Source organism: Alligator mississippiensis, chromosome 9 (genome assembly GCF_030867095.1).
Source record: "Alligator mississippiensis isolate rAllMis1 chromosome 9, rAllMis1, whole genome shotgun sequence".
In the NCBI taxonomy this organism is placed as follows: domain Eukaryota; kingdom Metazoa; phylum Chordata; order Crocodylia; family Alligatoridae; genus Alligator; species Alligator mississippiensis.
Window position 1 is genome coordinate 4747697 of NC_081832.1, and position 22012 is coordinate 4769708.

General features: G+C 40.9%; 1 protein-coding gene across 4 annotated transcripts in view; it reads left to right on the plus strand.

The window, feature by feature from the left end:
* The window catches only part of DIDO1 (death inducer-obliterator 1), a 74617-nt gene that overhangs the window by 33900 nt on the left and 18705 nt on the right, over positions 1-22012 (plus strand). For all 4 annotated transcript variants that reach the window (XM_014609586.3, XM_059713206.1, XM_014609587.3 and 1 more), the window contains 6 exons: positions 14870-15329; positions 18395-18554; positions 19454-19570; positions 19940-20047; positions 20425-20560; positions 20978-21527. In XM_014609586.3, the coding sequence (XP_014465072.2) occupies positions 14870-15329; positions 18395-18554; positions 19454-19570; positions 19940-20047; positions 20425-20560; positions 20978-21527 (1531 nt within the window). The remainder of the gene's footprint in view (positions 1-14869; positions 15330-18394; positions 18555-19453; positions 19571-19939; positions 20048-20424; positions 20561-20977; positions 21528-22012) is intronic.

Here is a 22012-nt window from a genome sequence, read left to right on the forward strand (position 1 = left end):
GTCCAATTAGCAAGTATTTTTATGCAACAAAACATACAACCTGAAATGGGTTCACACTGTCTAACATCTTGGTGTCATTGAAAATCATTGGGTTTGTTGGGTAGCTGTGCTATTTCACCTGGAAAGCATCATGCACGTGTAGTGCTAAATGAGTAATAAAATGCTTTAAAGATACAGGCAGTATTCATGCTATCCAGCTGAGAAGAGCTATGCATACACATCATATTTTTTTTAGCTATTTAGCCATTTTACCTTAGATGATCAGTATTTTACAGTAACCAGTATACAGCATACATGCCAGCTGAATTTTAACTTTTTCAAAAATTGCTATAAAAATAAGGGTTACTGAGACGGTGGGAGTTAAAGCATGGGCATTCAAAAATTCAGTTTCACACTGAGAAACATCATACTATTTTAAATCTTCTGCCAAGGGGTGTTTTATTCCCATAACACTAGCCTTTATATCAGATGGATGTTAGTCATAAAGCTTCAGGGCATGTCAAAACAGAAGTAAAATGAGGATCAAATAGCAAAGGACAGCAAAACATGTATCCAATGAGGAACTATTCAAGCAGGAAAATTGAAGCTTCAAATAATGTGATTTCTAAAATGTCCTGATTACATTTCTAGTCATTTAAGAATGGTCTACCCCACATTTTTATAACAACTGTGGATTTCTGATTTACATTTTTAAAAATTAATTTATTGGGAAAGGAAAAGGATTTTTAGATACATTTAATAGTGTGGTGCTTCATCCAGAATATTGAAATTGTAGTTCTCATTTTTTTCCTGAAATATGGGGCTACAAAGGCAGATTTATATCTGCTGCTTTCCTGGCTCTGAAAGAGCTCTTGACTTTAAATTATGTTGTCCATAATAGCATGTCATGCATTTCTTTTGTAAGAATTACAAAAAAGTTTCTTGGAGAAATGGAATATGCAAACTGTCAGTGCATTTCAAGGAAAAAAAAACCCTCCCCCAGGAGGAAGATGGAGTTCCAGATCATATGGCACTGATGCATCCGATTGTCACACAGCTTACCAGTGAATTGTAAATTTTGTGTGTGTATACACATATATATTTTAAAGCATGATCTGCCCCTTGTTTGCTGAGTGTGTTTGAAAAGTTGCACAAAACATTATCACAGAAAAATGCACTGCAGTCAGCAACTGAAAAATGAAGAATCCTAAAATGATGCAGTCATCTCAAAGGATGTCTGGGTCCAGATTTATTTTTTTTAATAGGAAAGTCAGCATTGAAAGTTGTGGTCGTGTCAAAGCTCTAGACTATTAACATTTACTTAGGCATGCAATCCGTTCCTGTAACTGTCTCATACTAGGACTGAGTTGATAGGCCTTGGTTTTTTTCTCCCACCTTCAAATAGTCTTTTAGGGTTTTTTTTAAAGCCTGTTGAGACCAATAGAAGTTAAGTTAGGAATGCAAGGTAGTGTTTTTTAGTCTTGCTCATGTAAGATTCAATTGAGTAGCATTCTAAGGGATTTATAAAGCTTCTTACTTTTCATGTCCATGATTTTTTGAGAAACTGTCAGTTGAAGATCCAAAGTAGAGAGTGATGCTGAACAGACCTAAGGAATGGCACTGAAGAATAGTAACTTTCTAACACCTGTTATTGACTAAAATGACAAGAAGTAGGTTACTTTCAGAAAAGTTAGTTCTTTCATATTTTTAATCGTACTTAGAAAATCAGGATCATAATTTGTCCATTCATATGACACCAGCTGCTTTACTGGCATTTAGCTTTTTTGGGGAAAAGCTACTATTTAAGAAGTCTCCTGTGTTTTCATGCGCATAAAAGAACATATAAGGCAGTGTTGAACAATTTAGTTATAGGAATGTGGGTGGTTTTTAGACCATTTGCTGATGCTAAGGCTCATTAGCAGTGCGTCAGCATGCACCTATCTAAAGCCCTTCAATACAGGTTCTCTGACAGAAGAATGTTTGGAAAATAAAAGAGTTTTTTGCTATTTTTACTCAAGTGGAAATTGGCAGCAAATCTTTCACCAGTTTGAAGCTGGAAGATAGTCGGCAGAAGGAGAAAGCAAAAAGGTAAAGGTCTGCAGTATCCTCATTTTAAAGAACTGGATCAGACTGAGCATACACAGGCAGTTCTTTAACTTCCTCATGTATACTTGGCAGGTGGCTTCCTTTAGATGGCAAAAGATATTTGAGCTGATGTATTTACTCACCAGCTAAAATTTACTAGAAACAGAAATTACATAGTCACTAATAGCTACGTTTTACAAGTGGTAGAAGTAGAATGCACAGAATGTAGCAAAGAGGTCTTACTTTAGGTGAAATAACGTGCATGAAATCTAATCCATTTAATTCTTATTACTAAAGTTGTGATGCAAGTCACTGAGTAGAAAGCTATTTTGTCTATGTGATAAAAATCCCTAGTAGAAAACTGATAAATATTGACTTAGTTGCAACCGCTAATATTGTAAGAGTTTTTAGCCTTTAAATGGAATATTCCATTTGATACTGGCAATTCAGACAAATTCTTATTGAGTTAGACTTTAAAGTAGAAGCTTTTTGTTTAAAGTGATTCTAACAATCTAAATTTTGTCAAATCCCTTTCCTCTGGTCCTGCAGCAGTTGATTAAGGGGCAGACAACTTCAGCATGCTGCCTACTGGGAAGCAGGGAGGCCAAATCTGTAAAACTCTGTTCCTGATTATATAGGTCTCCTCCAGACTATCCCGTTTTTTTTCAGCTACGTCTACAGTTCAGGTTAATGACTTGCTTTGTCTAGTTATGAACCTTAGTCTCAGGCTGAAAAGTGCTTATACAAGTTGCTTTCAAAGGATTCCAAATGCAAAGGGCCTTTGGGCTGCTTCTGTTCCTACACAGCTGTAACAAAACGAAGAGCCCTTATCAAGGAAAAGTATGAGACAAAAGCCCAGAACCAAAAAATGTGACACATTTGAAAGCTGTATGTTTTCATGTCATTCCATTATGGTTTAATTGCTTTTTCTAACCATAAAAAAGAAAGTGGTATTTTTTTGGGGGGGGAGGAGGGGGGAGAGGAAAAATATATTTTCTTATACATATAATGTAAAAACTTAGCAAAGAATGGAAGAAAGTAGTGGAATGAGGGAGTTACAGAACAAGAATAGAATAACCAGGGAAAGAAAATGTAAACCTGTAACAACACTGCAGAGACTAGAGTAAAACACTATAAGCAAGCAAACTTGTACCAGTAATTAAGGACAATCAAGGGTCCCCCTTCTTTAACTTAAATTAAAGAATTGCAATTAAACTAGTGCAGAAGTTGATGTAGTTACTTCTATTTTTGTTCAGCTTAACCATTAGATACAAGTCGAAACTTAACCAAAAAGGCTGCTGTTAAACCTAAATAAGTGTGTCTACACGTGGTTTGCACTGCTGCAGATTAAACTGGTGGAAGGAAGTTTGGGTGTAGATGCTCTTATTATGGTTTGAGTGCTTTTCAGCTATCCTGTGTTGAACCCTGCTGTCATAACTAGGCTTGCTCATCTGAAGCTACATGTAATTACACTGCATTTTGTAATGTAAACATGCCCTGTAAGTAGCAGCCTTGAGTAAGTAGGTCCTGAGCAACAGAAGGCAGAGTATGTCCATATTGCATGTGGCACATCACTATTACTTACGTAAGGCTAGACCTCTGCCATTAGATGTAGGTAGGAAAACTTTCAAGGAGGGTGCATAAGGGCTGTCTCGCAGCCAGAGTACCCAAGAGGATTCTGTCAAAACTTCTACAAAGGACCAACAGGAGCTTAGCCACCTTTGGAAAGCAAGCAATACGAATCACCCTTTCAAGCAGCTACCACACTGGCAGCTCCTGCACATTGAAAGGTTGGCACTCCTCATCGCAATGTGTGTTTGGCTCCTGTGTGAGGAGCCACCACAAAAGAATAGGAGTGTGCAAACAAGTTTTAGATGCAAATTAACCTTTAGGGACAGTTCTTTTAGCTTTGTCACTACCAAAAGCAATGGAAGTTGATTAAAAACCTCCCCACCTTATATTGCTGTTTGCATTCTTTTACTAATACATTAGTTTTGTTAACTTGTTCACTTGGTTGAATAACCAGTGGTACATCCTTCGCTCCTGTCCCCAAAAGAAAAGGGTTTTTAGGAGGGTCTTTTGCATATAACCACAGCTGGATACTGGGTGCCGGTGCTTCACTATGCATGTTGCGTGCAGGGTTTGGGAGCTGCGTATGGCCTGCTGTGTCCCCGAATGGAACCATCGCTTCAATCCACAAGCACTTCTGGAGAACTAGGGCCTTGTATACAGTGAGTATTGCCCCTACTTCAGCCAGGGGTGGGTCTACCACTGGCACAGGTCCATAGGTGTAATCTCCTAGTGTAGACAGGATAAATTACTATAGGCTGGTCTCAAGCAGAGGATGGATTCTAACACTGCGGTTAGCAGCTTTGCCTGTCTGTGCTAAAGCCTCATTTGTGTCTGCATAGCTACATTTTTGGCTTTATCTGGGGCAAATCATCTACTTTTCAGCACTCCCTAAATCGAGAGCCTGAAGCCAGGTTTGCTAGTTCTCCCATGTATGGGTTATAGAGGCCTTGTGTACAAGGAGGGTCAGTTTAGGGAGGCTTCACCCTGGTTCATAATAGACACCTAATTCCAGAAAATGAGCCAGAGATTCATTTAACAAAAAGAATTAGGGCTTAAGTTTTCACTGAATCTTGAAGGGGAAACTGGCCTATGACCTCAAGTGCACATTAAAAAATGGAAACAGACACTGAAACTACCTAAAAGTTACAAAATCATTAAAAAGGTGATTGCAAACAACCAAGAACCATTTTTGAGAGAAGTGGCAGGCAGTCTGGAAAAGCAGACTTCAGGCATGCATGCGAGTAGTTCTTCCAGCTAAAAAAAGAGGGAGTGGAGGGCTGTATCTCCCTTTAGAGATTCAGGCAACAAATGTTCAGTGCCACAAGAGGGTGCTTGAGTGGCACCAAAAAGGCATGTCTCTCCTACAAGTTTCTGAAGCTCTGAGGTGCCAGACGTGCATCCCAGCAGCGTGACTATGCAGAGGCAACATTCTTGAGGATCCACGCTTCCTGGTAAGTAACTTCACTTTGTGGAGTGTTTTCTAACTGACATCTGAAGCAGCAGCAGCTGACCTCCATATTTTTAGTTTCCAGCTCTACATGAATGCACTGGAAAGTCGCTTTTTTTCTTTTCTTTCTTTTTTTTTTTTTTTTGTAAAACATGGCTGAGAATTCAGCAGCAACCATTCCTTTGGGTTTTAATTTTAAAGTATTTTTATTACGATAGTGTTTCCATTCGCCATCCCTGTAGGAGGCTGTATGCGCCACATCTTCATAAAAGCCAGTTGGTTTGCCATTACTTCAGATGAGATGTAGGGGTGCTGAGTGACAGAATCCTTTTTGAAGCCTTTGTACAATAAACTGATGGAGCTTGCCTTCCCCCTGGTAAAGCAGTTAACAGTTTTGGTTTTACTAGACCAGCAGTTGTCAACCTTTTTGGGCTGCAGGCCGGAGTGACCCAGTTCAGGTCAGAGGCGGCTGGGCACCAGGACTCAGCCGCTGCTGCCGCCCATTCCTCACAGCAGCAGCATGGGAAGCGTGTTCGCTGCTGATCCAGAATTCTCCCACGGTGGCAGGGGAAAGCGACTGTCACCGACGCCCCTCGCCGCCAAAGCCTCGTGTCTGCAGGATGCATCAGATGGTTCCGTGGGCTGCACCTGGCCTGCAGGCCATAGATTGCCACCCCCTGTACTAGACTTATTACTGCTGAATTCTCAAGAATTAAGTGGTCAGGGATGCCTGTTTCATCTTCAACTGACCAAGTTATTGCATCTGTTCCTATTAGATGGTAGATGCCACTACTAAGATTAATGGTAAAGTTCACTCAAACTTAAAATGCCTGCCTCTGAGCAAGGCATACCATCATATATCTGTTCTCTGCGCAGAATGCGAGTCAACTTTCAGGTGAAATTCAAGATGCTGGTTACTATATGAATGCCTGAGTCGTGTTGGAGGCTGCTGTTCCCTCTGATCTGTCATGCCCACTCTGATCTGCATTCGCTTGAGACCTTTAAACCAAGGGTGTCAAAACTCATCTGGGGCCCTGGGGCATTCTGGATTGGGGGGCTCCTTGCGGGCTGGATCTAGCCCAGGGATGGGGGTGGCACTATGGCAGTAGTGGGTCTGGGGGCAGCAGGGGGTGCAGTGACTAGAGGCCCAGTGGTGGGGTCTGTTGGTTGCGGCAGAGGTCTGCCAGTGATGGAAACCCAAGCTCACTGCCAATGTCTGTGGCTAGCCCGGGGCTCCAAAGGACCCCAAGATCTGGAGCTGGCCATACATACCTTCCCTGCCCCCCCCCCCCCCCCCCCCCAACTTCCACAAGCCCAGCAGTAGCTCGGCAGGCTTGATGGAGCACCTCTGCTGGCTGTATGTTTGATGCCCCTGCCTTAATTATTCTAGTGATGAGGCTTAAGGGAAGAAGCAAGCACAGAGGATTTCCAGTGCACGTCCTCAAGCACTCACTTCTGCCATAGACTGCAGCATTCAATTCTGACCATGTTCAGAAAGTAGAGCTGTAGTCAGCTTGTAGACAAGCTTCTGGTTGTGGTGCCCCTTGCATCATCTCACCTGGCAAGGGATTTTCAATTTTTGATTTTTGAAGTGGCTGTGCTACATTAGCATGTGGTAGGTTTGCTCCCACTATTTGGACACTTACTTTCTATACAGTGTATCCAGATCCATGTGACATTAGAACATAGGTAACGCTTCTGGATTCAATTTCCAGCACTATTATTACTATTTTTCTTGAATTGCTGTAGCCCCCTGGACTCCATTGCACTAGATGCTGTGCAAGCACAAAATGGTCCTTCCCTGAAGAGCTTACAATCTAAGAATGAGACAACATGAATGCAGAGGGGGGAACACAAGGAAACAATTAGTCCAAATGAGAGACCATAGTTTCAGCATATCAACAGCAAGTTTTGTTATAAGCATCCTGGAAAACTTACAGAAGTAGTACAGCATGATAATCAGCGCTTGGCTTCTATGGCCATGAAAGGATTCTTCGTATTCTTTCAAATAGTGTCTTCCACTAGTTACATCAAAGAATGGTTTTTAATTCAAATCTTACGAAGACCTGCAAAAGCATCTCTCAACATCTGTCTGTGCATGGTAGACTCTTCACTATAGTACTGGGTGCCTGCTGTGTATCTGTTGCACAGCGGAAAACTCAGCATCTACTGTAGAGGAATACTGAAGATTTGATGGAGCTATGATTCAGATTATTTAAAAGCAAAAAATGGCAGAAACACTTCCTGGTAAGCTGAAGCAGACTTCATTTTAAGGTCTCTAAAGTTTGCAGTAGCTACGTAGTCCCACACAGCTTGCTAAATTGAAATCATGAAGATTGTCAAATGATCTACTGAGCAGAGACCATGAAACACAGAAGTTTTTCTGGGGGGGAGGAAAGGGGCGGGTGGGGGGGGAGGATTCCTTAAATCAGACTTGCAAGAAAAGTAAGGAGCTCTAGTTTCTGTGTGTCATTGGAAGGGGGGAAGAGGGGTGCAGATTCAGGTGCAGGGCTGCAAAATACCTGGACCAGGTGCAGCATAGATTTTTACGAGGTGGTAGGAAAATTGCAGCTAATTGTCTTCCTACTTCAGTGGAAACGAAGGACTTTGATTTGGCCGAACTTTACACACACTTTGCAAAGTGTCAAATGACGAGACAGGTGCCTGGCAGTGAAAACTGCCTCAATCAAGCCTCAACATTCACATTACAAAACATAAAAATCTCGGTGTTCAAACCTGCTAAAAGCGAGGGTGGCCATCTTGGCACATATGCCACAAATGGCATGGGCAGCTGCTGTGTGGCATAGGGCAGATGGGGGAAGAAGCAGGGAACACAGCAACAAGTAGAGCAGGGTGCAGAAAGCAGAGCAGCAGAACAAGTAAGGAACAGATGGCAAAACACATTGGGCAGGGGGATCAGAGTGGCTCCGGAGGATCAGGGTGCATGGCTTACCTTGTGGCAAGCCTGCCAAAAAAGTTGCCTCCCTGCCTTTCTTCCTCCCCTGCCCCACTGCCCTGTATTAAGGCAAAGAAGCTTTAATTAAAAGCAAAGCTTCCCAGTCACAGTCACATTGATACCCAATAGGATGAGGTTGATGTTTTGCCCTGATCTACAACTTTCAGAAATGTCCATCAACTGAGTTTCTAAACGTTCTTGGTGCTGCTTTAATATTATGACCTTTGTTACTTTGTGTGAGAAAGCAGACCGAAACAAGCTCTGGAGAGGATTCATTTTGGGGTTGCTCAAAGTGATTACCCTAAACCCTACAGCAGGTTTCATTTTTCTGCCTGAGGACTTTGGTTTGGTCTTTCTCTCTTTCCCTCTCTGGAAACCAGCAGAGTTCCATCATTTGCTAGAGGTATACCACCTGTAATGCAGTGCTGCCTCCTGGGACCAGCTATTATCTGTGGGAAAGTGCCCTGTCTGCCACAGGAATGAGAGGCTGGGATTCAGGATTTATTGGGGGGGAAAGGGGTGGGTAAATTGGTTGAGTCAACATCCCCTACTTGGGGCTGCCATTGCAAGGACGCTGCAGCTTCATGGAGCATAGAATACCGAGGCCTGTCCACCCATTGAATGGGTTCATCGGTTACAAAAAAACAGTACTTTAGTAACCATCTACAAGCCTCAAGTAGTCCATTAGACTCCATTATGTTCATAAATGCCCTTTCCACTGTTGCAGCTAGTCCGAAATAAAACTCCACATCTGCTGACATACTGTTCTTGGAGGAGGGCGCACACTTCTGGTAACTGCTCCAGCTATCTGCCTACCACAGTTCAGTGCCTGTTGGGAGACTGCGTAGGGCATATTATTGACCACAATTTTTAATGGCTTTTCATACTAGGATGCTTTTAGAGCAAACGGAATGAGCTGCCTATATACTCAATATGCACAAATTTTATATACGCACTATACCTAAACGCATCGGCAGTGCCCTCATTTTAAATGAGTGCCCAACTTAAAATATTTTCCTTCAGATGGCTTAGTGCAAGGTCCGTTAAATTAGTAAGTATTCAAGAAAAGTATTTTTGAGACGGGGTTAGCTGCATGAGACTGAAATTGGAGGACACACAAGATTCTACTTTAAAAACCTTGTTAACTTCAGGTCCTGTAATAAGTCCTCTTTGGTAGAATTAGTTAGTAGCACGGAGCTTACATAGTTTTAATATGTAGCCTGAACTGCTCTGAATTTATGAGTTTTACTAAGTTTAGTAACTTTTTTTCTTTTGCCTGCTAATGGGGCACCGCTTCAACAGAAACCTTTCCGACTTTAGAACTGATGATAGCTACATCTTTCTTCCTGGACACTAGTGCTTCTGCAACCCTGGAAACCAGTCTGTGTTTGCACTTGTGATCTTTGTCCCTTTGATCGTAAGGCCCTTCTTAGAGGACAGCTATATTAGTAGTGTGGGAAGGATTGGTGAGACTGATACATTTTTTACATGCATACACTACATGTGAAACACTCACAATGTTGCATTGGTTGAACAGTTTCACAAGCTTATATGTTGATTTGGTAATCAGAGCTTCATCTTGGTAAAATGAGCGTTTTGGAAGCAGGGCCTAAGCCAGCACAATACAAAGAGAGCCTGCAAGAAGCTGCCCTAAACAACTTGATGCTAAACAAAATATGGGAGTCAATATTGAATGCTGTGTTCAGTTAAGTGTTCCCCACACTCACATGCTAATGAGCAAATATTTAGCTGCATTCAATTTATATAGTAACGCTATAACCTTAATGTACTTAACTACTTCAACAGTAATGAAAAAGCCCATATGCAACTAGGATAAATATAAAAACATATCGATTATGTTTAACCATATTGAATGCTGTTTAACCATATTGAACTCTGATTTAAAAGTGTGTGTGTGTGTGTATGTGTATATATATATATATATATATATATATACATATACACACCACTAATGTTAGTTTAGTTGAGCTTGTCTTGAATACGGTAAAATAACTTTTACCCATACCAGAAACCAATATGTAGATGAGCACTCCTAAATTTGCTGAAACAGTTTTCCCTTTGTGTTAAATTACAATATTTGGTGAAACATTTGCTGTAGGCTAACTTTTTTGTTTAATTATCTGCTGGGGTTAGTGTTCTAAGAATTTTAAACCGGTACTCATATTTTAAATTTAAGATATGATTAGCTTATCTACTATTCAGCATTTAAGTTTTAGTCCACTAAATAAGTCTTGAAGACTAAGTACTTAAAGTAGAAGAGATGCGTTCTTGCAGCATGTGTTGCAGCTTTATGCAAAATCATGATTTTACATTCCAAATAATATTTAAATAGTTTTTTAAAAAATAATAGCAGAATTTAAACCTTCCAGACTTAGTTTAAATAGTGTGAAAATGGAATAAGAACTAAAGGAAAAATATTACTAGCTTTGAGTTTGTGTATATTAACACTATTCTGCATTTAAAGATCTCACTTTGAGAGACAAAAAGATGAATATTCAGATTTTTCATTTAGTTTTTTGTAGCTGTTGTAGCAAGATACATTGTACAATAATATCATACATTACATCCAGATCCCTAAAAATTGTAGACTTAAGATTAGTTTAATATGGATTCAATAATTATCTATGCTTTGTTCACTAGCTGATGATCTTGTTAGAAAGCTTTTATTCTTTTTCAAGTCCAAAGAGAGATAATTTCGGAGCTGTTGGCCTGTTACTGTTGTGAAATACTTGGACCAGAGTAAATATTGCACACTTCTAAGTTATAGGATGAAGCTTAGCACATCTCATTTCCTTCCTAAAAGTGTTTTATATGGTTTAATTTATAATGCCTGCCAGATGAGAGTAACTTTTTCAAAGCTGCTGTTATGCTACTTATCATTAAGTGTTGGTAAATATATTATAACTACTAGGTCAAAAGGGCACTTCTTAAGGAAAAATAGTGACCAAATAGGAGGATGTGAAAGGTTGAGATTTTGGAGTTATTAATATCTAAAATAGTTTGTATTCCCTTCAGGAGACATCAAACTAATGGCTTAGGCTTCAGTGAGTTTCTGTGATGCAACAAATGCCCTAAAAAAGGAAGCGAAGCACAAAATTGATAAAAATCTAAGCTAAACATGAGAAAAATATCTAAAATATTTGTCTGTAGATAGAAGACAACATTTTTTACTTCCCCTCACCCTAAGATTTAATTAATGCCAGAATGCAGGGACCGATATTTACCTCATTTTTCCTCCTTGTTCTTTTTATTTTTTCTCTTATGTTGGGTTTATTAGTTAACTTTCTCCCCTTAGTATGGGTTGCTGGTTTAAATGCAATAGCACAAGAATACCTATAGGACTTTCGGGGAAAAGGAGTGAGAGCTCCTTTTTGAAGACAAAAAGCTAAAACATTTGTAGGGAGCAGCAAGTGTGTTGGGAGAACAGGGGATAGATTTGGGTGGTTTACAAGGCATTTTCCACATCTTAACTCCTGTGTTTCTAATTGTATCTCTTGCCCAAGAAGATCTAGAGGCTGTGCTATTCTAAATGAGCGGAAGATCCACAAGTCCCTTCATTTACCGACTAAGCCTAAGGCTCCATTTACCTATTACACTTTAGACGTGACTAACCAGTTAATCACGTCTTAATTTGTCACCTGGCCACACGTTCAATCTATTAATGGTGTGATAAAAAGAGTAACTAGCCACAAAGTTATTCTACAGAATATGTGTAATAAAATAACTAATTTGTTCCTATCATGCCATTAATTGAACATGTGGCCAGAGGCTTAATATATATCCCCATGAGATCCCAGCTGCACGAGGATTTTCACTATACCTCTCAGAATGTCAGTCTATTTGAATGTGAACTACTATGCACCTTGGAAGGAATAAGATACGCTTCTGGCTATGCTGTAGTTGCATACAAGAACCCTCTGGGTCATTAGGATTTCTTCTAGTTTTAAATATTCTGCATACTACTTTAAAAATGCAGCAAATACAAGCCAGCATCTCTTCAAACTAGTCATTGATTTTATTTCTGCAATTCTAATGCACTATTCAAGAACTGCCAGGTCATTCACCGTTACCCCATCAGCGATAGAACCACCAATCAAATTCACCAAAGATCTTGGCATCGAAGGGTCCACAATCTACCCTGTCTGTTTTGAAATCCCAAATGTGCCTTGCTGCCCTTATTGTAATGACTCACAGAAACTTCTGTCCTTCTGCCCTGGCTGATGGAAAGAGGAAAAAATGCAGATTTGAAATGAGTCAGAAAAGCAACAATCACCGAAGATGCCTGAAAGTGAGGTTTCTTTAAACATTCATAACAGGGCTCTTGGCTATATTTGTTTCCTGTTCCCAAGGCTGTTATCTGGGCTGTCTGCCTCCACTGGTTCAACGATATCTGATTTGGCCAAACCAAGAGGGTAGGAAACACCTCTTGTCCAGTTTTTAGCCTACTTAGCTAGTCTGCTGACATGCCATAAAGTTGGGTCTTATACAGAACCCTAAGATGCAGTCAGACTTGAAGATACGAGTATTGCTAACTCCAAAACGAATATATTCAGGATCCCAGAAAGCTCATCAGCTCAGACTGGTGAGCCTTTCCTTTCTCCATTTTCCCACAGTTTTTTCATCGATTCAGTGGTTCCTCGTTATTGATAATGCTGCCCTGGTACATAAAAGTGGAAGAGCTCTATATAGCGAGCTATTCTTTTGGACGACAAAGTTATCTTTCAGGTTTACTCGGTGGGGAAATTCAGACACCTCACCTACTCCACTGATCTTTATCCTACTTAAGATGTAAAAAGATCTCACTCACCCCATGGAATTCAGGAAGGAGTCCACATGGAATGTAATTTTAGCTCAAATGAAGGTAACTGATTGGACGTTGTGGATCAGGAAATTACCTTTTAGGCCTACAACAGTTCACTTTGCATGCTTGAGATTTAGCCTCAGGGATATTCAACTGTAATAAGTCAATTGGTTCTTCATAACATCAGCTACCCTAATTGTGATAAAACTCTGGTAATTTTAACGAAAACATATTTATCTGAAGACGATAATTTATCTTGTTTATCGTGTCTTTGACTATTTCTGAAGCCACTACGCTGGATATGAAGGGTGAAGAGAAAACACTTGGATTTGGTCTCCTTGATAAGTTATCATGAGGTAGCTCTGGCAAGGTCCCAGAAAGTATGCCAAATCATTTTGTTAACCTGATTTGTTAGAATAGCTTACATTTAGAAAATCTAATTGAAAATATTAATCAGACTAGAAGGATCCATGTTAACCAGTTCATAGATATTTTCAAATGAGAGGGGAAGCTTATAAATATTTCCCCAAGAGATATCTCAATAGATGCAAGATGGTGTTTAGAAATTAGAAGTTTTCCTTGAAAGTTATGTTCCTGTTTCTGATGCCCCAGGGTGAAAATATCCTTAACTGCTTTTGCTGATTTTACTGATCTTCCCATTCTGAGTCATTCCCGGCTGTCCCAGGGATTGGAGGAGCAAAAACCTGGTTCATCTTGCACTCTTTTCTCGATCTCAGTATTGGTGTGACGCTGAAATTAGCAATCGGAAAACTTCTGATTTCCGTAAACAAGTGTTCAGACACCTAGATTGTAGAACTTCACTTAACAGAGTGTGTTCAAGTTTTACTTGAAACTGCAAGATATCGACCCACCCCACATACCTGCTGTGCTTCTGATGTTATACACATTTCCTGTAAAAGGTTTATTTTGTTCTATTAGTGGTGGGATAAAATGACTGATTTAAACTCCAGATCTGTGCCTTGGGAGTGGGAGAGGTTTGAGATCAACAGTATTCTTACTTCACTGATTTGTTGTTTCATTTGCTAAAATGCATGCTTGTTAATGTATGTGTTTTCAGAAGCCTAGCTGGAATTTGACTTGAAAATGTTTAATTTATAAATTGCTAGAGATGTCAGATTATTTTTACTTTTCTTCAAATTTGCTCTACAGTTAAAAATTAAAATGTGAAAGTTCATTACTGCAAGTGCCAGATAACTTGATTTTTGTAACCTGTAAATTTTTTTAAATAACACTTAGCTTGGGCTTGGTATAGTTCAGTCAAACTGTTGGATTTGAGTCATGACTGAATTTGTTCTTTCAAACTTGCAAACTATAGACAACAACTAGATGTTATGTAAATGTCATTACTTTTTTTCAAATCAGATTAGTTTTTTGTGGGACACGAAACTTCAGAAAAGCACACTGGTGTGAAGTTTTTGCAGTTGTCCTTTGCGTTGAATATTAATTCTTGACAGTGAACTCCATGCCTGGAATCTTTGAAGGTGGAAGTAATTTTTAATATGGTTTCTATATATTCTGACTCAGTCTTCATAAATTTCTCATGCAAAGCTTCTTTTCGAGTGGTCTGTCTCCTCAATAAGCTTTTCTTTGTATACATTTAGATTATGTCCAGTTTTTAACTACTGAGTTAATTCCAAAGCAAATTTAAATGTATTGGTATGCATGTATTCGTATCTTCATAAAGTCAATGGAGGTGTTAGAATTGTAAGCATGTGAAAGATTTTATGACACAAACTGAAGTGGCTGCCTGCTCAAAACTTTGCTGTTTTGGAGCCATTGTTTCCTAGACTGTTCTTTCAGAATTGATAACTGGTATTCTTTAATAAGAAAGTGTATATCTAATCAAATGTTACATGCAATCACCAGTTTTTAATTTAAGGTAAGGGAATACACCAAGTATATTAAGTACTTCAAATATTTATTAAGATTTCATATTCCTGCAGTTAAGGTACTTTATGTCACCTTTTTATTGTGTTGTGTTTAACAGCTCAGAAGGAAGAGAAGAAGAGTGAAGAGAAAGCAGGAGAATCTGGAACAGCATCAAAGAAAATGGTGACTTCATCTGACAAACCAACGTCTTCCATGCCTAAAACTTTTCCTCCAAAGAAGCCCTCATCCTTTGCTGGTAGCTCACTACCTAAACATCCAATTAAACACTCTGCTGCAGGATTCAAAGGTGTTATTCCCAAGAAATCTTGGTCTTCATCAGGCAGTGTTTCCTCTCCAAAACAGTCACCAGTTCCCCATGCTTCATCAATTTCCAGAAAATCAACTGCGTCTTCCAGCTTTGCTGGAGGCCTGAGAAAACCCGCAATGTCCTCTGCTTCTGTTTCCACTGCATTTGCAACTGCACAAGCAAAAGCAGCAGCCAACACAATTCAGTCACAACCCAACTCTCAAATTCGACAAAATATTCGACGATCTCTCAAAGAGATTTTATGGAAAAGGTGGGAATTCAAAACACATACTTTGAAACACATGTTTAATAGTGATAGTGAGGTATTGACTTCATTTTTAAGTAAACTCTTTGACTTTAAATCCACTTAAACTTATCAAAGCTTGGTAATATTTGAGATTCGGATGGTAAAATTCCCAGTGCGTAGACTAAAAATAGCGTATTGAAAGCCTGAAGATTTAATAAGGCAATTTGTGTGACGTCTCAAACTATAACAGTTCTTTTAAGGCTAAATCAGGAGAGGGAGTGTTGGTGGGGTAAGAAATATAGAATATAGGAAGAGAAATATACCTCCCAGTTTTATCATAGGGTTGGAAGCTCACTGAAGCATTGACTCTCCTTGTGACATTAAGGATGATCTGGACAGCAGTTGTACTTGCAACATGTAAAAGCAGAAATCACTCAGAAATGCTAGGGGTGAGAAATCACTCAGAAATACATGAGCAGGGACACTGGAGCGTGGCAATTACTGCACTCCAGCAGCCTCCTGCATCTCATGTATCATTTCCCCCGTGCTTTGAAATGGTGGCAGGGGTGCTCTATCTAAAGCTCATCGAGTGAGCTCTACTTAAAGCACTTCCTCCCCCTGCCACTCCCAAGGCATGTGTATAAATGCCCAAACACTAAAGTATCAAATAATTTCAAAGCATTGTTAATTAGTAGGGCTGTCAATCACAGTTAACATGCGTGATTAACACTTGCATTCATTTTTTTAAGTGCGTTAATCGCACATGGTTTTGGAGCCTGCGCCTGAGCTCCACTCTGCCACTGTCACCATTGCCTCCAGCCCACCCAGCGGGGCAGCATTGGCACCACAGAGGACTGCAGGGCAGCCCAACGCGGGCTCTGAGCAGCTGCAGCAAGGGGGCAGGGAGGCACAGGCACAAACGAGCAGTAGGCCTGTGCAAAGCTTCGGGTGGTGATTCGATTCGGAGGAGATTCGGCCCGATTCAGTGGCTGAATCTCCGAATCAAATCAGGGGACCGATTTAAAGGTTTGAATCGATTCAAAGCTCCCTGAATCTTCGGAAAAGATTTTGGAGAGCATTGATGATTCGGGCAGTCCCCGGTGGCTGCAGCAGGGAGCTGCAGCTGACTCCGGGCTGGTAAGTACTAGGGGCGAGGGAGGAGACCATGGGGGGACCCCTGCTAGCCCCCCTGCTCCGACATCCCCTACTCCCCCACCCCGCCATGGCTGCCCTGCCTGCCCCTTTAAAAAAAAATCCCCGGTGCTCACTAGATGCTGCTGGGTGGGGGGTGATCTCTGCTTCCCCCACGCTGCATGGGGGGCTCTGCACAAGTCCCCTGACCACCCCCCCACTCCCCCAGGCCCCACACAGGTGCCCCGCCCGGGCCAGCTCAGGCCCTTTAAGGAAAAAAAAACCACAAGAAAAGCCCCAGGCCTCATGGCTCCTTCAGTGGCCTCAGGGTTTTGGGGGTTAGTGCAGAGCCCTCCATGTGGTGCGGGGCAATGGGGGGCAGCGGGGATCATCCCCCACCTGGCAGGAGTGGTGAGTGTGGGGGCTTCTTCATTTTTTTTTTTTTTGGGGGGGGGGTGTTCTTAAAGGGTTGGAGCTGGCCCAGAGAGGGCACCCATGGAGGGGCTGGGGGATGAGCCTGGCCAGGCTGATTAGGAGATTTGGCAGCAGCCAAAATCGGGAATTGGGACAGTCGAATCAAATCACTGTCCCCCGAATCGTCCGAATCCGAAGCAAATACTAGCTGCTTTGCACAGGCCTAATGAGCAGCCGTGGCCTGCATGTGGCCAGGAATGCAGCTTGGCTGCGTGTTAGAGTAGTGCCCTGCAGGTAAGTCTGTGGAGGGGATGGGAGGGGGGAGAGGCGAGGAGCACGGCGGGGGTGAGCAGATCAAGACCCCTATGGTGAGGGAGCGAGTGGGGAAGGGGCAGAGGTGAATGAGGCCCTAGGGCTGGGGTGGGTTGTGGGACGGAGCCACAGGCAGCTCATCCAGCTGTGCGGAGGTAGGAGCACATGCTCCCTGGATTTGTGTGCAGGATGAAGGTGGGCTGCCCACTGTGGGTTTGGGTTCTGTGTCCTGCTGACTTTCCCTTGGGAGCCACATGCTGGCTGGGCTGTGCATCCCCTGCCCACCTAGCGGTGGGAGGGACAACATGGTGTCACGTGGCGCTTGGGGCAATGGCAGCAGGCTGCAGAGACCCAGCCTGCAGTGGGCAGCCCAACTCTGCTTTGCACACAAATCTGGGCTGCCTGCCCCCCCCATGCCTCCTCTAGGGTTGCACGCAGTAGTGGGAAACTTCCCCCTGCCCCCCATTTGCCCCTGGACAAGCCTCCTGCAGCTCTGTCCCATGAATTGCCTTGGCCCCAGGGCCCCAATTGCCCCTGCCCCACTCTTGCTCATTGTGGGGGTCTCGATCTGCCCCGCTCACTGTGGGGGCCTCAGTCTGTGCCCCTGTGCCTCTTCCCCCCCATCGCCCCTTTCCTCTACAGACTTGCCTGCTGGGCGCTGGGTGTGTATATATGCACGCGCATCTGCCCCTGCCCCTCCTGAGCTACAGCCCCCTCAGCCCTGCTGCTGCCTCTGACTCCTGAACCACAGTACCCTGCATTCTGCCAGGGTGTGCTGGGACCCCCACCCCATCCCCTGTGCTCCAAGCCCCCCCACAGCCCTCCACACCACAAATTCCCACACCCTCACCCACCCCCCAACCATACAAAGTACCTGCATAATTTTGTCTAATTTTGAGTTTTTAGCTGTGCAATTAAAATCACAATTAATAGTGACTATTTTTTTTTAATTGTGCCGAAATTTTTAAATCATTTGACAGCCCTATTTATTCATTTTTAAATTAAAGCAAGTAAAGCTGGTGAACGACATGAAGACCGTTTCAATATCATCTTAACTTTTCATTTTTTGTGCTTGGGAAATTTGCCTTTCGTAAGGGAAGAAATACTGTGCTTGGTAAATTTTGAGTAGCCTCAATGAATTCATTATTTTTGTTACAAAAAACTTGTAGTTAAGATTGCAAAACTTTTTTGTAGTGCCTGTATAATAATGATTTGGCATTTTTCCCCCCTAGGGTTAATGATAGTGATGATCTGGTCATGACAGAAAATGAAGTAGGGAAGATCGCACTAAATATTGAAAAGGAGATGTTTAACCTGTTTCGAGTTACAGACAACCGTTATAAGAGTAAATATCGCAGCATCATGTTCAATCTCAAGGATCCAAAAAATCAGGTTTGTGTTCTAGTGAAGTACCAGGTGTATACTAAAACGCATGAAAACTTTTTAACACTAAAAGCATCTTAAAGTTTAGTCTGTCAAACTCCCCCTTAATATTCTACATTTTAAGGGAAAAGACTTATTAACTAAAGCTATTTAAAATGTTTTCACATCTTGACGTAAAATCCTATTTTTATCTTAAAGTGATTTACCAAGTTTTGTGTGTGACCCATTCATTTTTATGTGATTTAACAATACGATCCTGTCTATATGTGGTAGAAACATCAAGTGTTTCTGTTTTTATGACACTAAATGATACATGTTACATAGTAGATCGGGGTGCGCAAAATGCGGCCTGCCAGGCCATTCTGTCTGGCCTGTGAGGCCTCTAAAAAATTTAGAAAATTAATATGCATCTGCCCTGGCTGCCTGTCATGCAACCCTTGATGGCTTACCAAAACTCAGTAAGCGGCCCTCTGCCCGAAATAATTGCCCACCCCTGTAGTAGATACACAGGGCTGTTAGACATGTAGTCATGTCTACATGGTTTTAAAATGATCTGTTGTGAAAAGATTTAGCTTTTGAGAATACCAGAAACTGATATTTTTATTTCCAGAACAAGTATAACAGGTAGTGACTGTTAAATATTTCCTTACACCATTTCTGACACTTTTAGCCCTTCCACTGGAGAGATTTACTTAGTGATGAGGATAGTTCATTCTCCATGCGCGTTCACTTTGCTCTCTGTGCTTACTAAGCCCTGCCACTTTGCTTATGCTTAGTTCTTTGTAACTTAGAACTAATAAATCTGAGAATAACATTCAGTCTTCTGAAAAAAAAACCAAACATTTCCCATATTATCGGGTTAAGCAGGTACTCTTATGCACAGCAATAAAGTAGACTTTTGTTTACAGGGTCTTTTCCATCGTGTTCTTCGTGGAGAAATTTCTCTGACAAAGCTAGTGAGAATGAAGCCGGAAGAGCTTTTGTCTAAAGAACTATCTGCATGGAAAGAGAAACCAATCAGATCAGTAAGTAATTTAGTTTTGTTTCAGACATATTTCAAAGGGATTGTTGGGTTTTTGTTGTTCAACTGCTTTCCAGAGTTGTCTTTTTTGGCACTCTTTTCACAAAGGTTTGTTTGTTAATATTTGCCTTGAGCAAAAATAATGGAAGGCTAATCTATTTTGTAGCTGTCAGAAGGTACTGAAGTAAAGGTCATAAGTACAAAAGTGATACCAACATAAGACACCTTACAGGGATCATTTGATCTCAGCAGTATTCCTGCCCAGAGCAGAGAGGTTGGACTTGATCTTTTGAGGCCCCTTCCAGCCCTTAATTTCTATGATTTCTATGAAATGTGAGATTTTTTTTACAATATAATGTTATGTTTTTTGTAGATTATGGAGTCAAGAAGTAAATCTCGTGAAAGTAAAAAATCAGCCATAAAACAAGAAACAATACCAGATGTGAATATGGAAGATTCTCCACCAGTGTCTGATTCTGATGTAAGTATAAAGATTTGTGTAAGCACCCAAAACACTAAAGAAAATAGATGACATCTGGTACTGCATGTTGTTTGTCAGCAATATATAGTTTCTAAGCATTTTCTTCAAGGATTTGCCTTTTAGTGTTGGGAAGAGCACCATGCTAATGGGCACAGTATTACAGATGCTTTTAAAATCAGGCATTTACTTAAGTTTGCCCATTTTAAAGAGATATTAGTTGTCATAAAGAATGCTTCTGTGAGTAATCTTGTGGAGGGCGGAACTGAGATGGCATTATTTTATGTTTAAAACAACTGCAGCTAAATTGATTCCAAAGACCCTGGTATATTTGAAATGATTAGAATTTTTTGTTTGTTTTCACACTTGTTCCTTCTCAGGAACAGCAGGAGTCATCCCGAGCTGCCATGGATCAAAACAGTGCTCCCTGTCTGGATGTTTTCAGCAGTATGTTAAAGGACACAACGAGTCAGCATCGAGCCCATCTTTTTGACCTAAACTGCAAGATCTGCACGGGTAAAAAGAATTAGTTTTAGAGAAAAAGTTAACTTAAGTCTGCGTATAAGAATTCCTACATGTAAAGAGCAAATTCAACACTCATTGAAGTCAACAGGAAGATGCCTTCTGACTTCTGTTGCTAGACATAGGACTGAGCCTGAGTTGTGTTATGTACCATTAAGTGAATATAAACTGGTCCTCCTTGTAGCTGTGTAAAATTTGTATTGCAATCACTTTTTTTCCATATCTTCCTTGGTTCTTTTATTCAGACACTTTTAAAAATTCTTTTTGATGAATATAACCAATTATATTTTCCTTTTTTAAGGATGATAGATAAATGCTTAACTACAGATTATATATAAATATATATTTTTTCTTTAATATGTATTGCCCTGTGGTGAACAGTAACTAAAACTTTTTAAAATTAATTTACAGGTCAGATTTCAGCATCTGATGATGAACAAGCACCAAAGAAATCAAAATTATCAGCAACTTCTACTAAAAAGATGGAGCAAAAATCAAAATCAGAAATGCAGCCAAAATATGAAAGTTCTACACCAATGACAACTGCAGAGCCTGATAAAGAGAGAGAACCTGAAAACACAATGGAAACTGAACTTGGATCGGGAACAGAAACAGTCTCTCAGACAAGTTTGGAAAGAACTTACTTTCCTGCAACACAGGGACAGAATAACACAGAATCTTCTCTGTCCGAAGAGTCCTCCATTTATCCTACTTCCTGTCCTGGAGGGGTTGTCACTACTGTTACTGTATCTGGCAGGGACCCCAGGACAGCAATGAGCAGTTCTTCGGGTGCTGTAGCTGCAGCACTGCGTTCCAGTCCTGCACCTGACAAAGTTTCTGCGGGAGAAACAAAACAGGAAATACCAAAATCTGTTTTAACAGCACCCAAATCAATATTAACAAAACCAACATCCTCACCAGATCCAAGATATTTGGCTGTTCCACAGTCACCAAATATCAAGTACGTAAATTTGATACCAAGTCAACCCTAACCCAAGCTAGTGACCCTTTAACATTATTATCATTTTTTACATGTATTCAGAAGAGAATTTCAGACTCCAGAATGCATGTGAGCCGACTCAAAAGCCTTTTGATTTATCATCCTCTGCTTGCCCTCTCTGGTTGTTACAGTCTTCCTACAAAGTATCCATATGTTTTACATTAACAGTAATTGAGTTATAAATGTAGGTGAGTGGAAAAATAGACTTGAAAGTGTAGTGTGTGTGTGTGTGTGTGGTGTATGCATACAAGTGTACACACACCCTTTCTTAGTCAGTCCATGCAATTACTCCAGATTTATATGGAGATAGCAAAAGAATTTCATTCTACATTATTGTTTCTTTTTTGTGCTTACAGCAAGATTAATTTAGTAAAAGGATTGGATCACTTATGCAGTGTACATTTGATAGGAAATGCAAAAAAGTTCTAAAATGTTGATAAACCAGG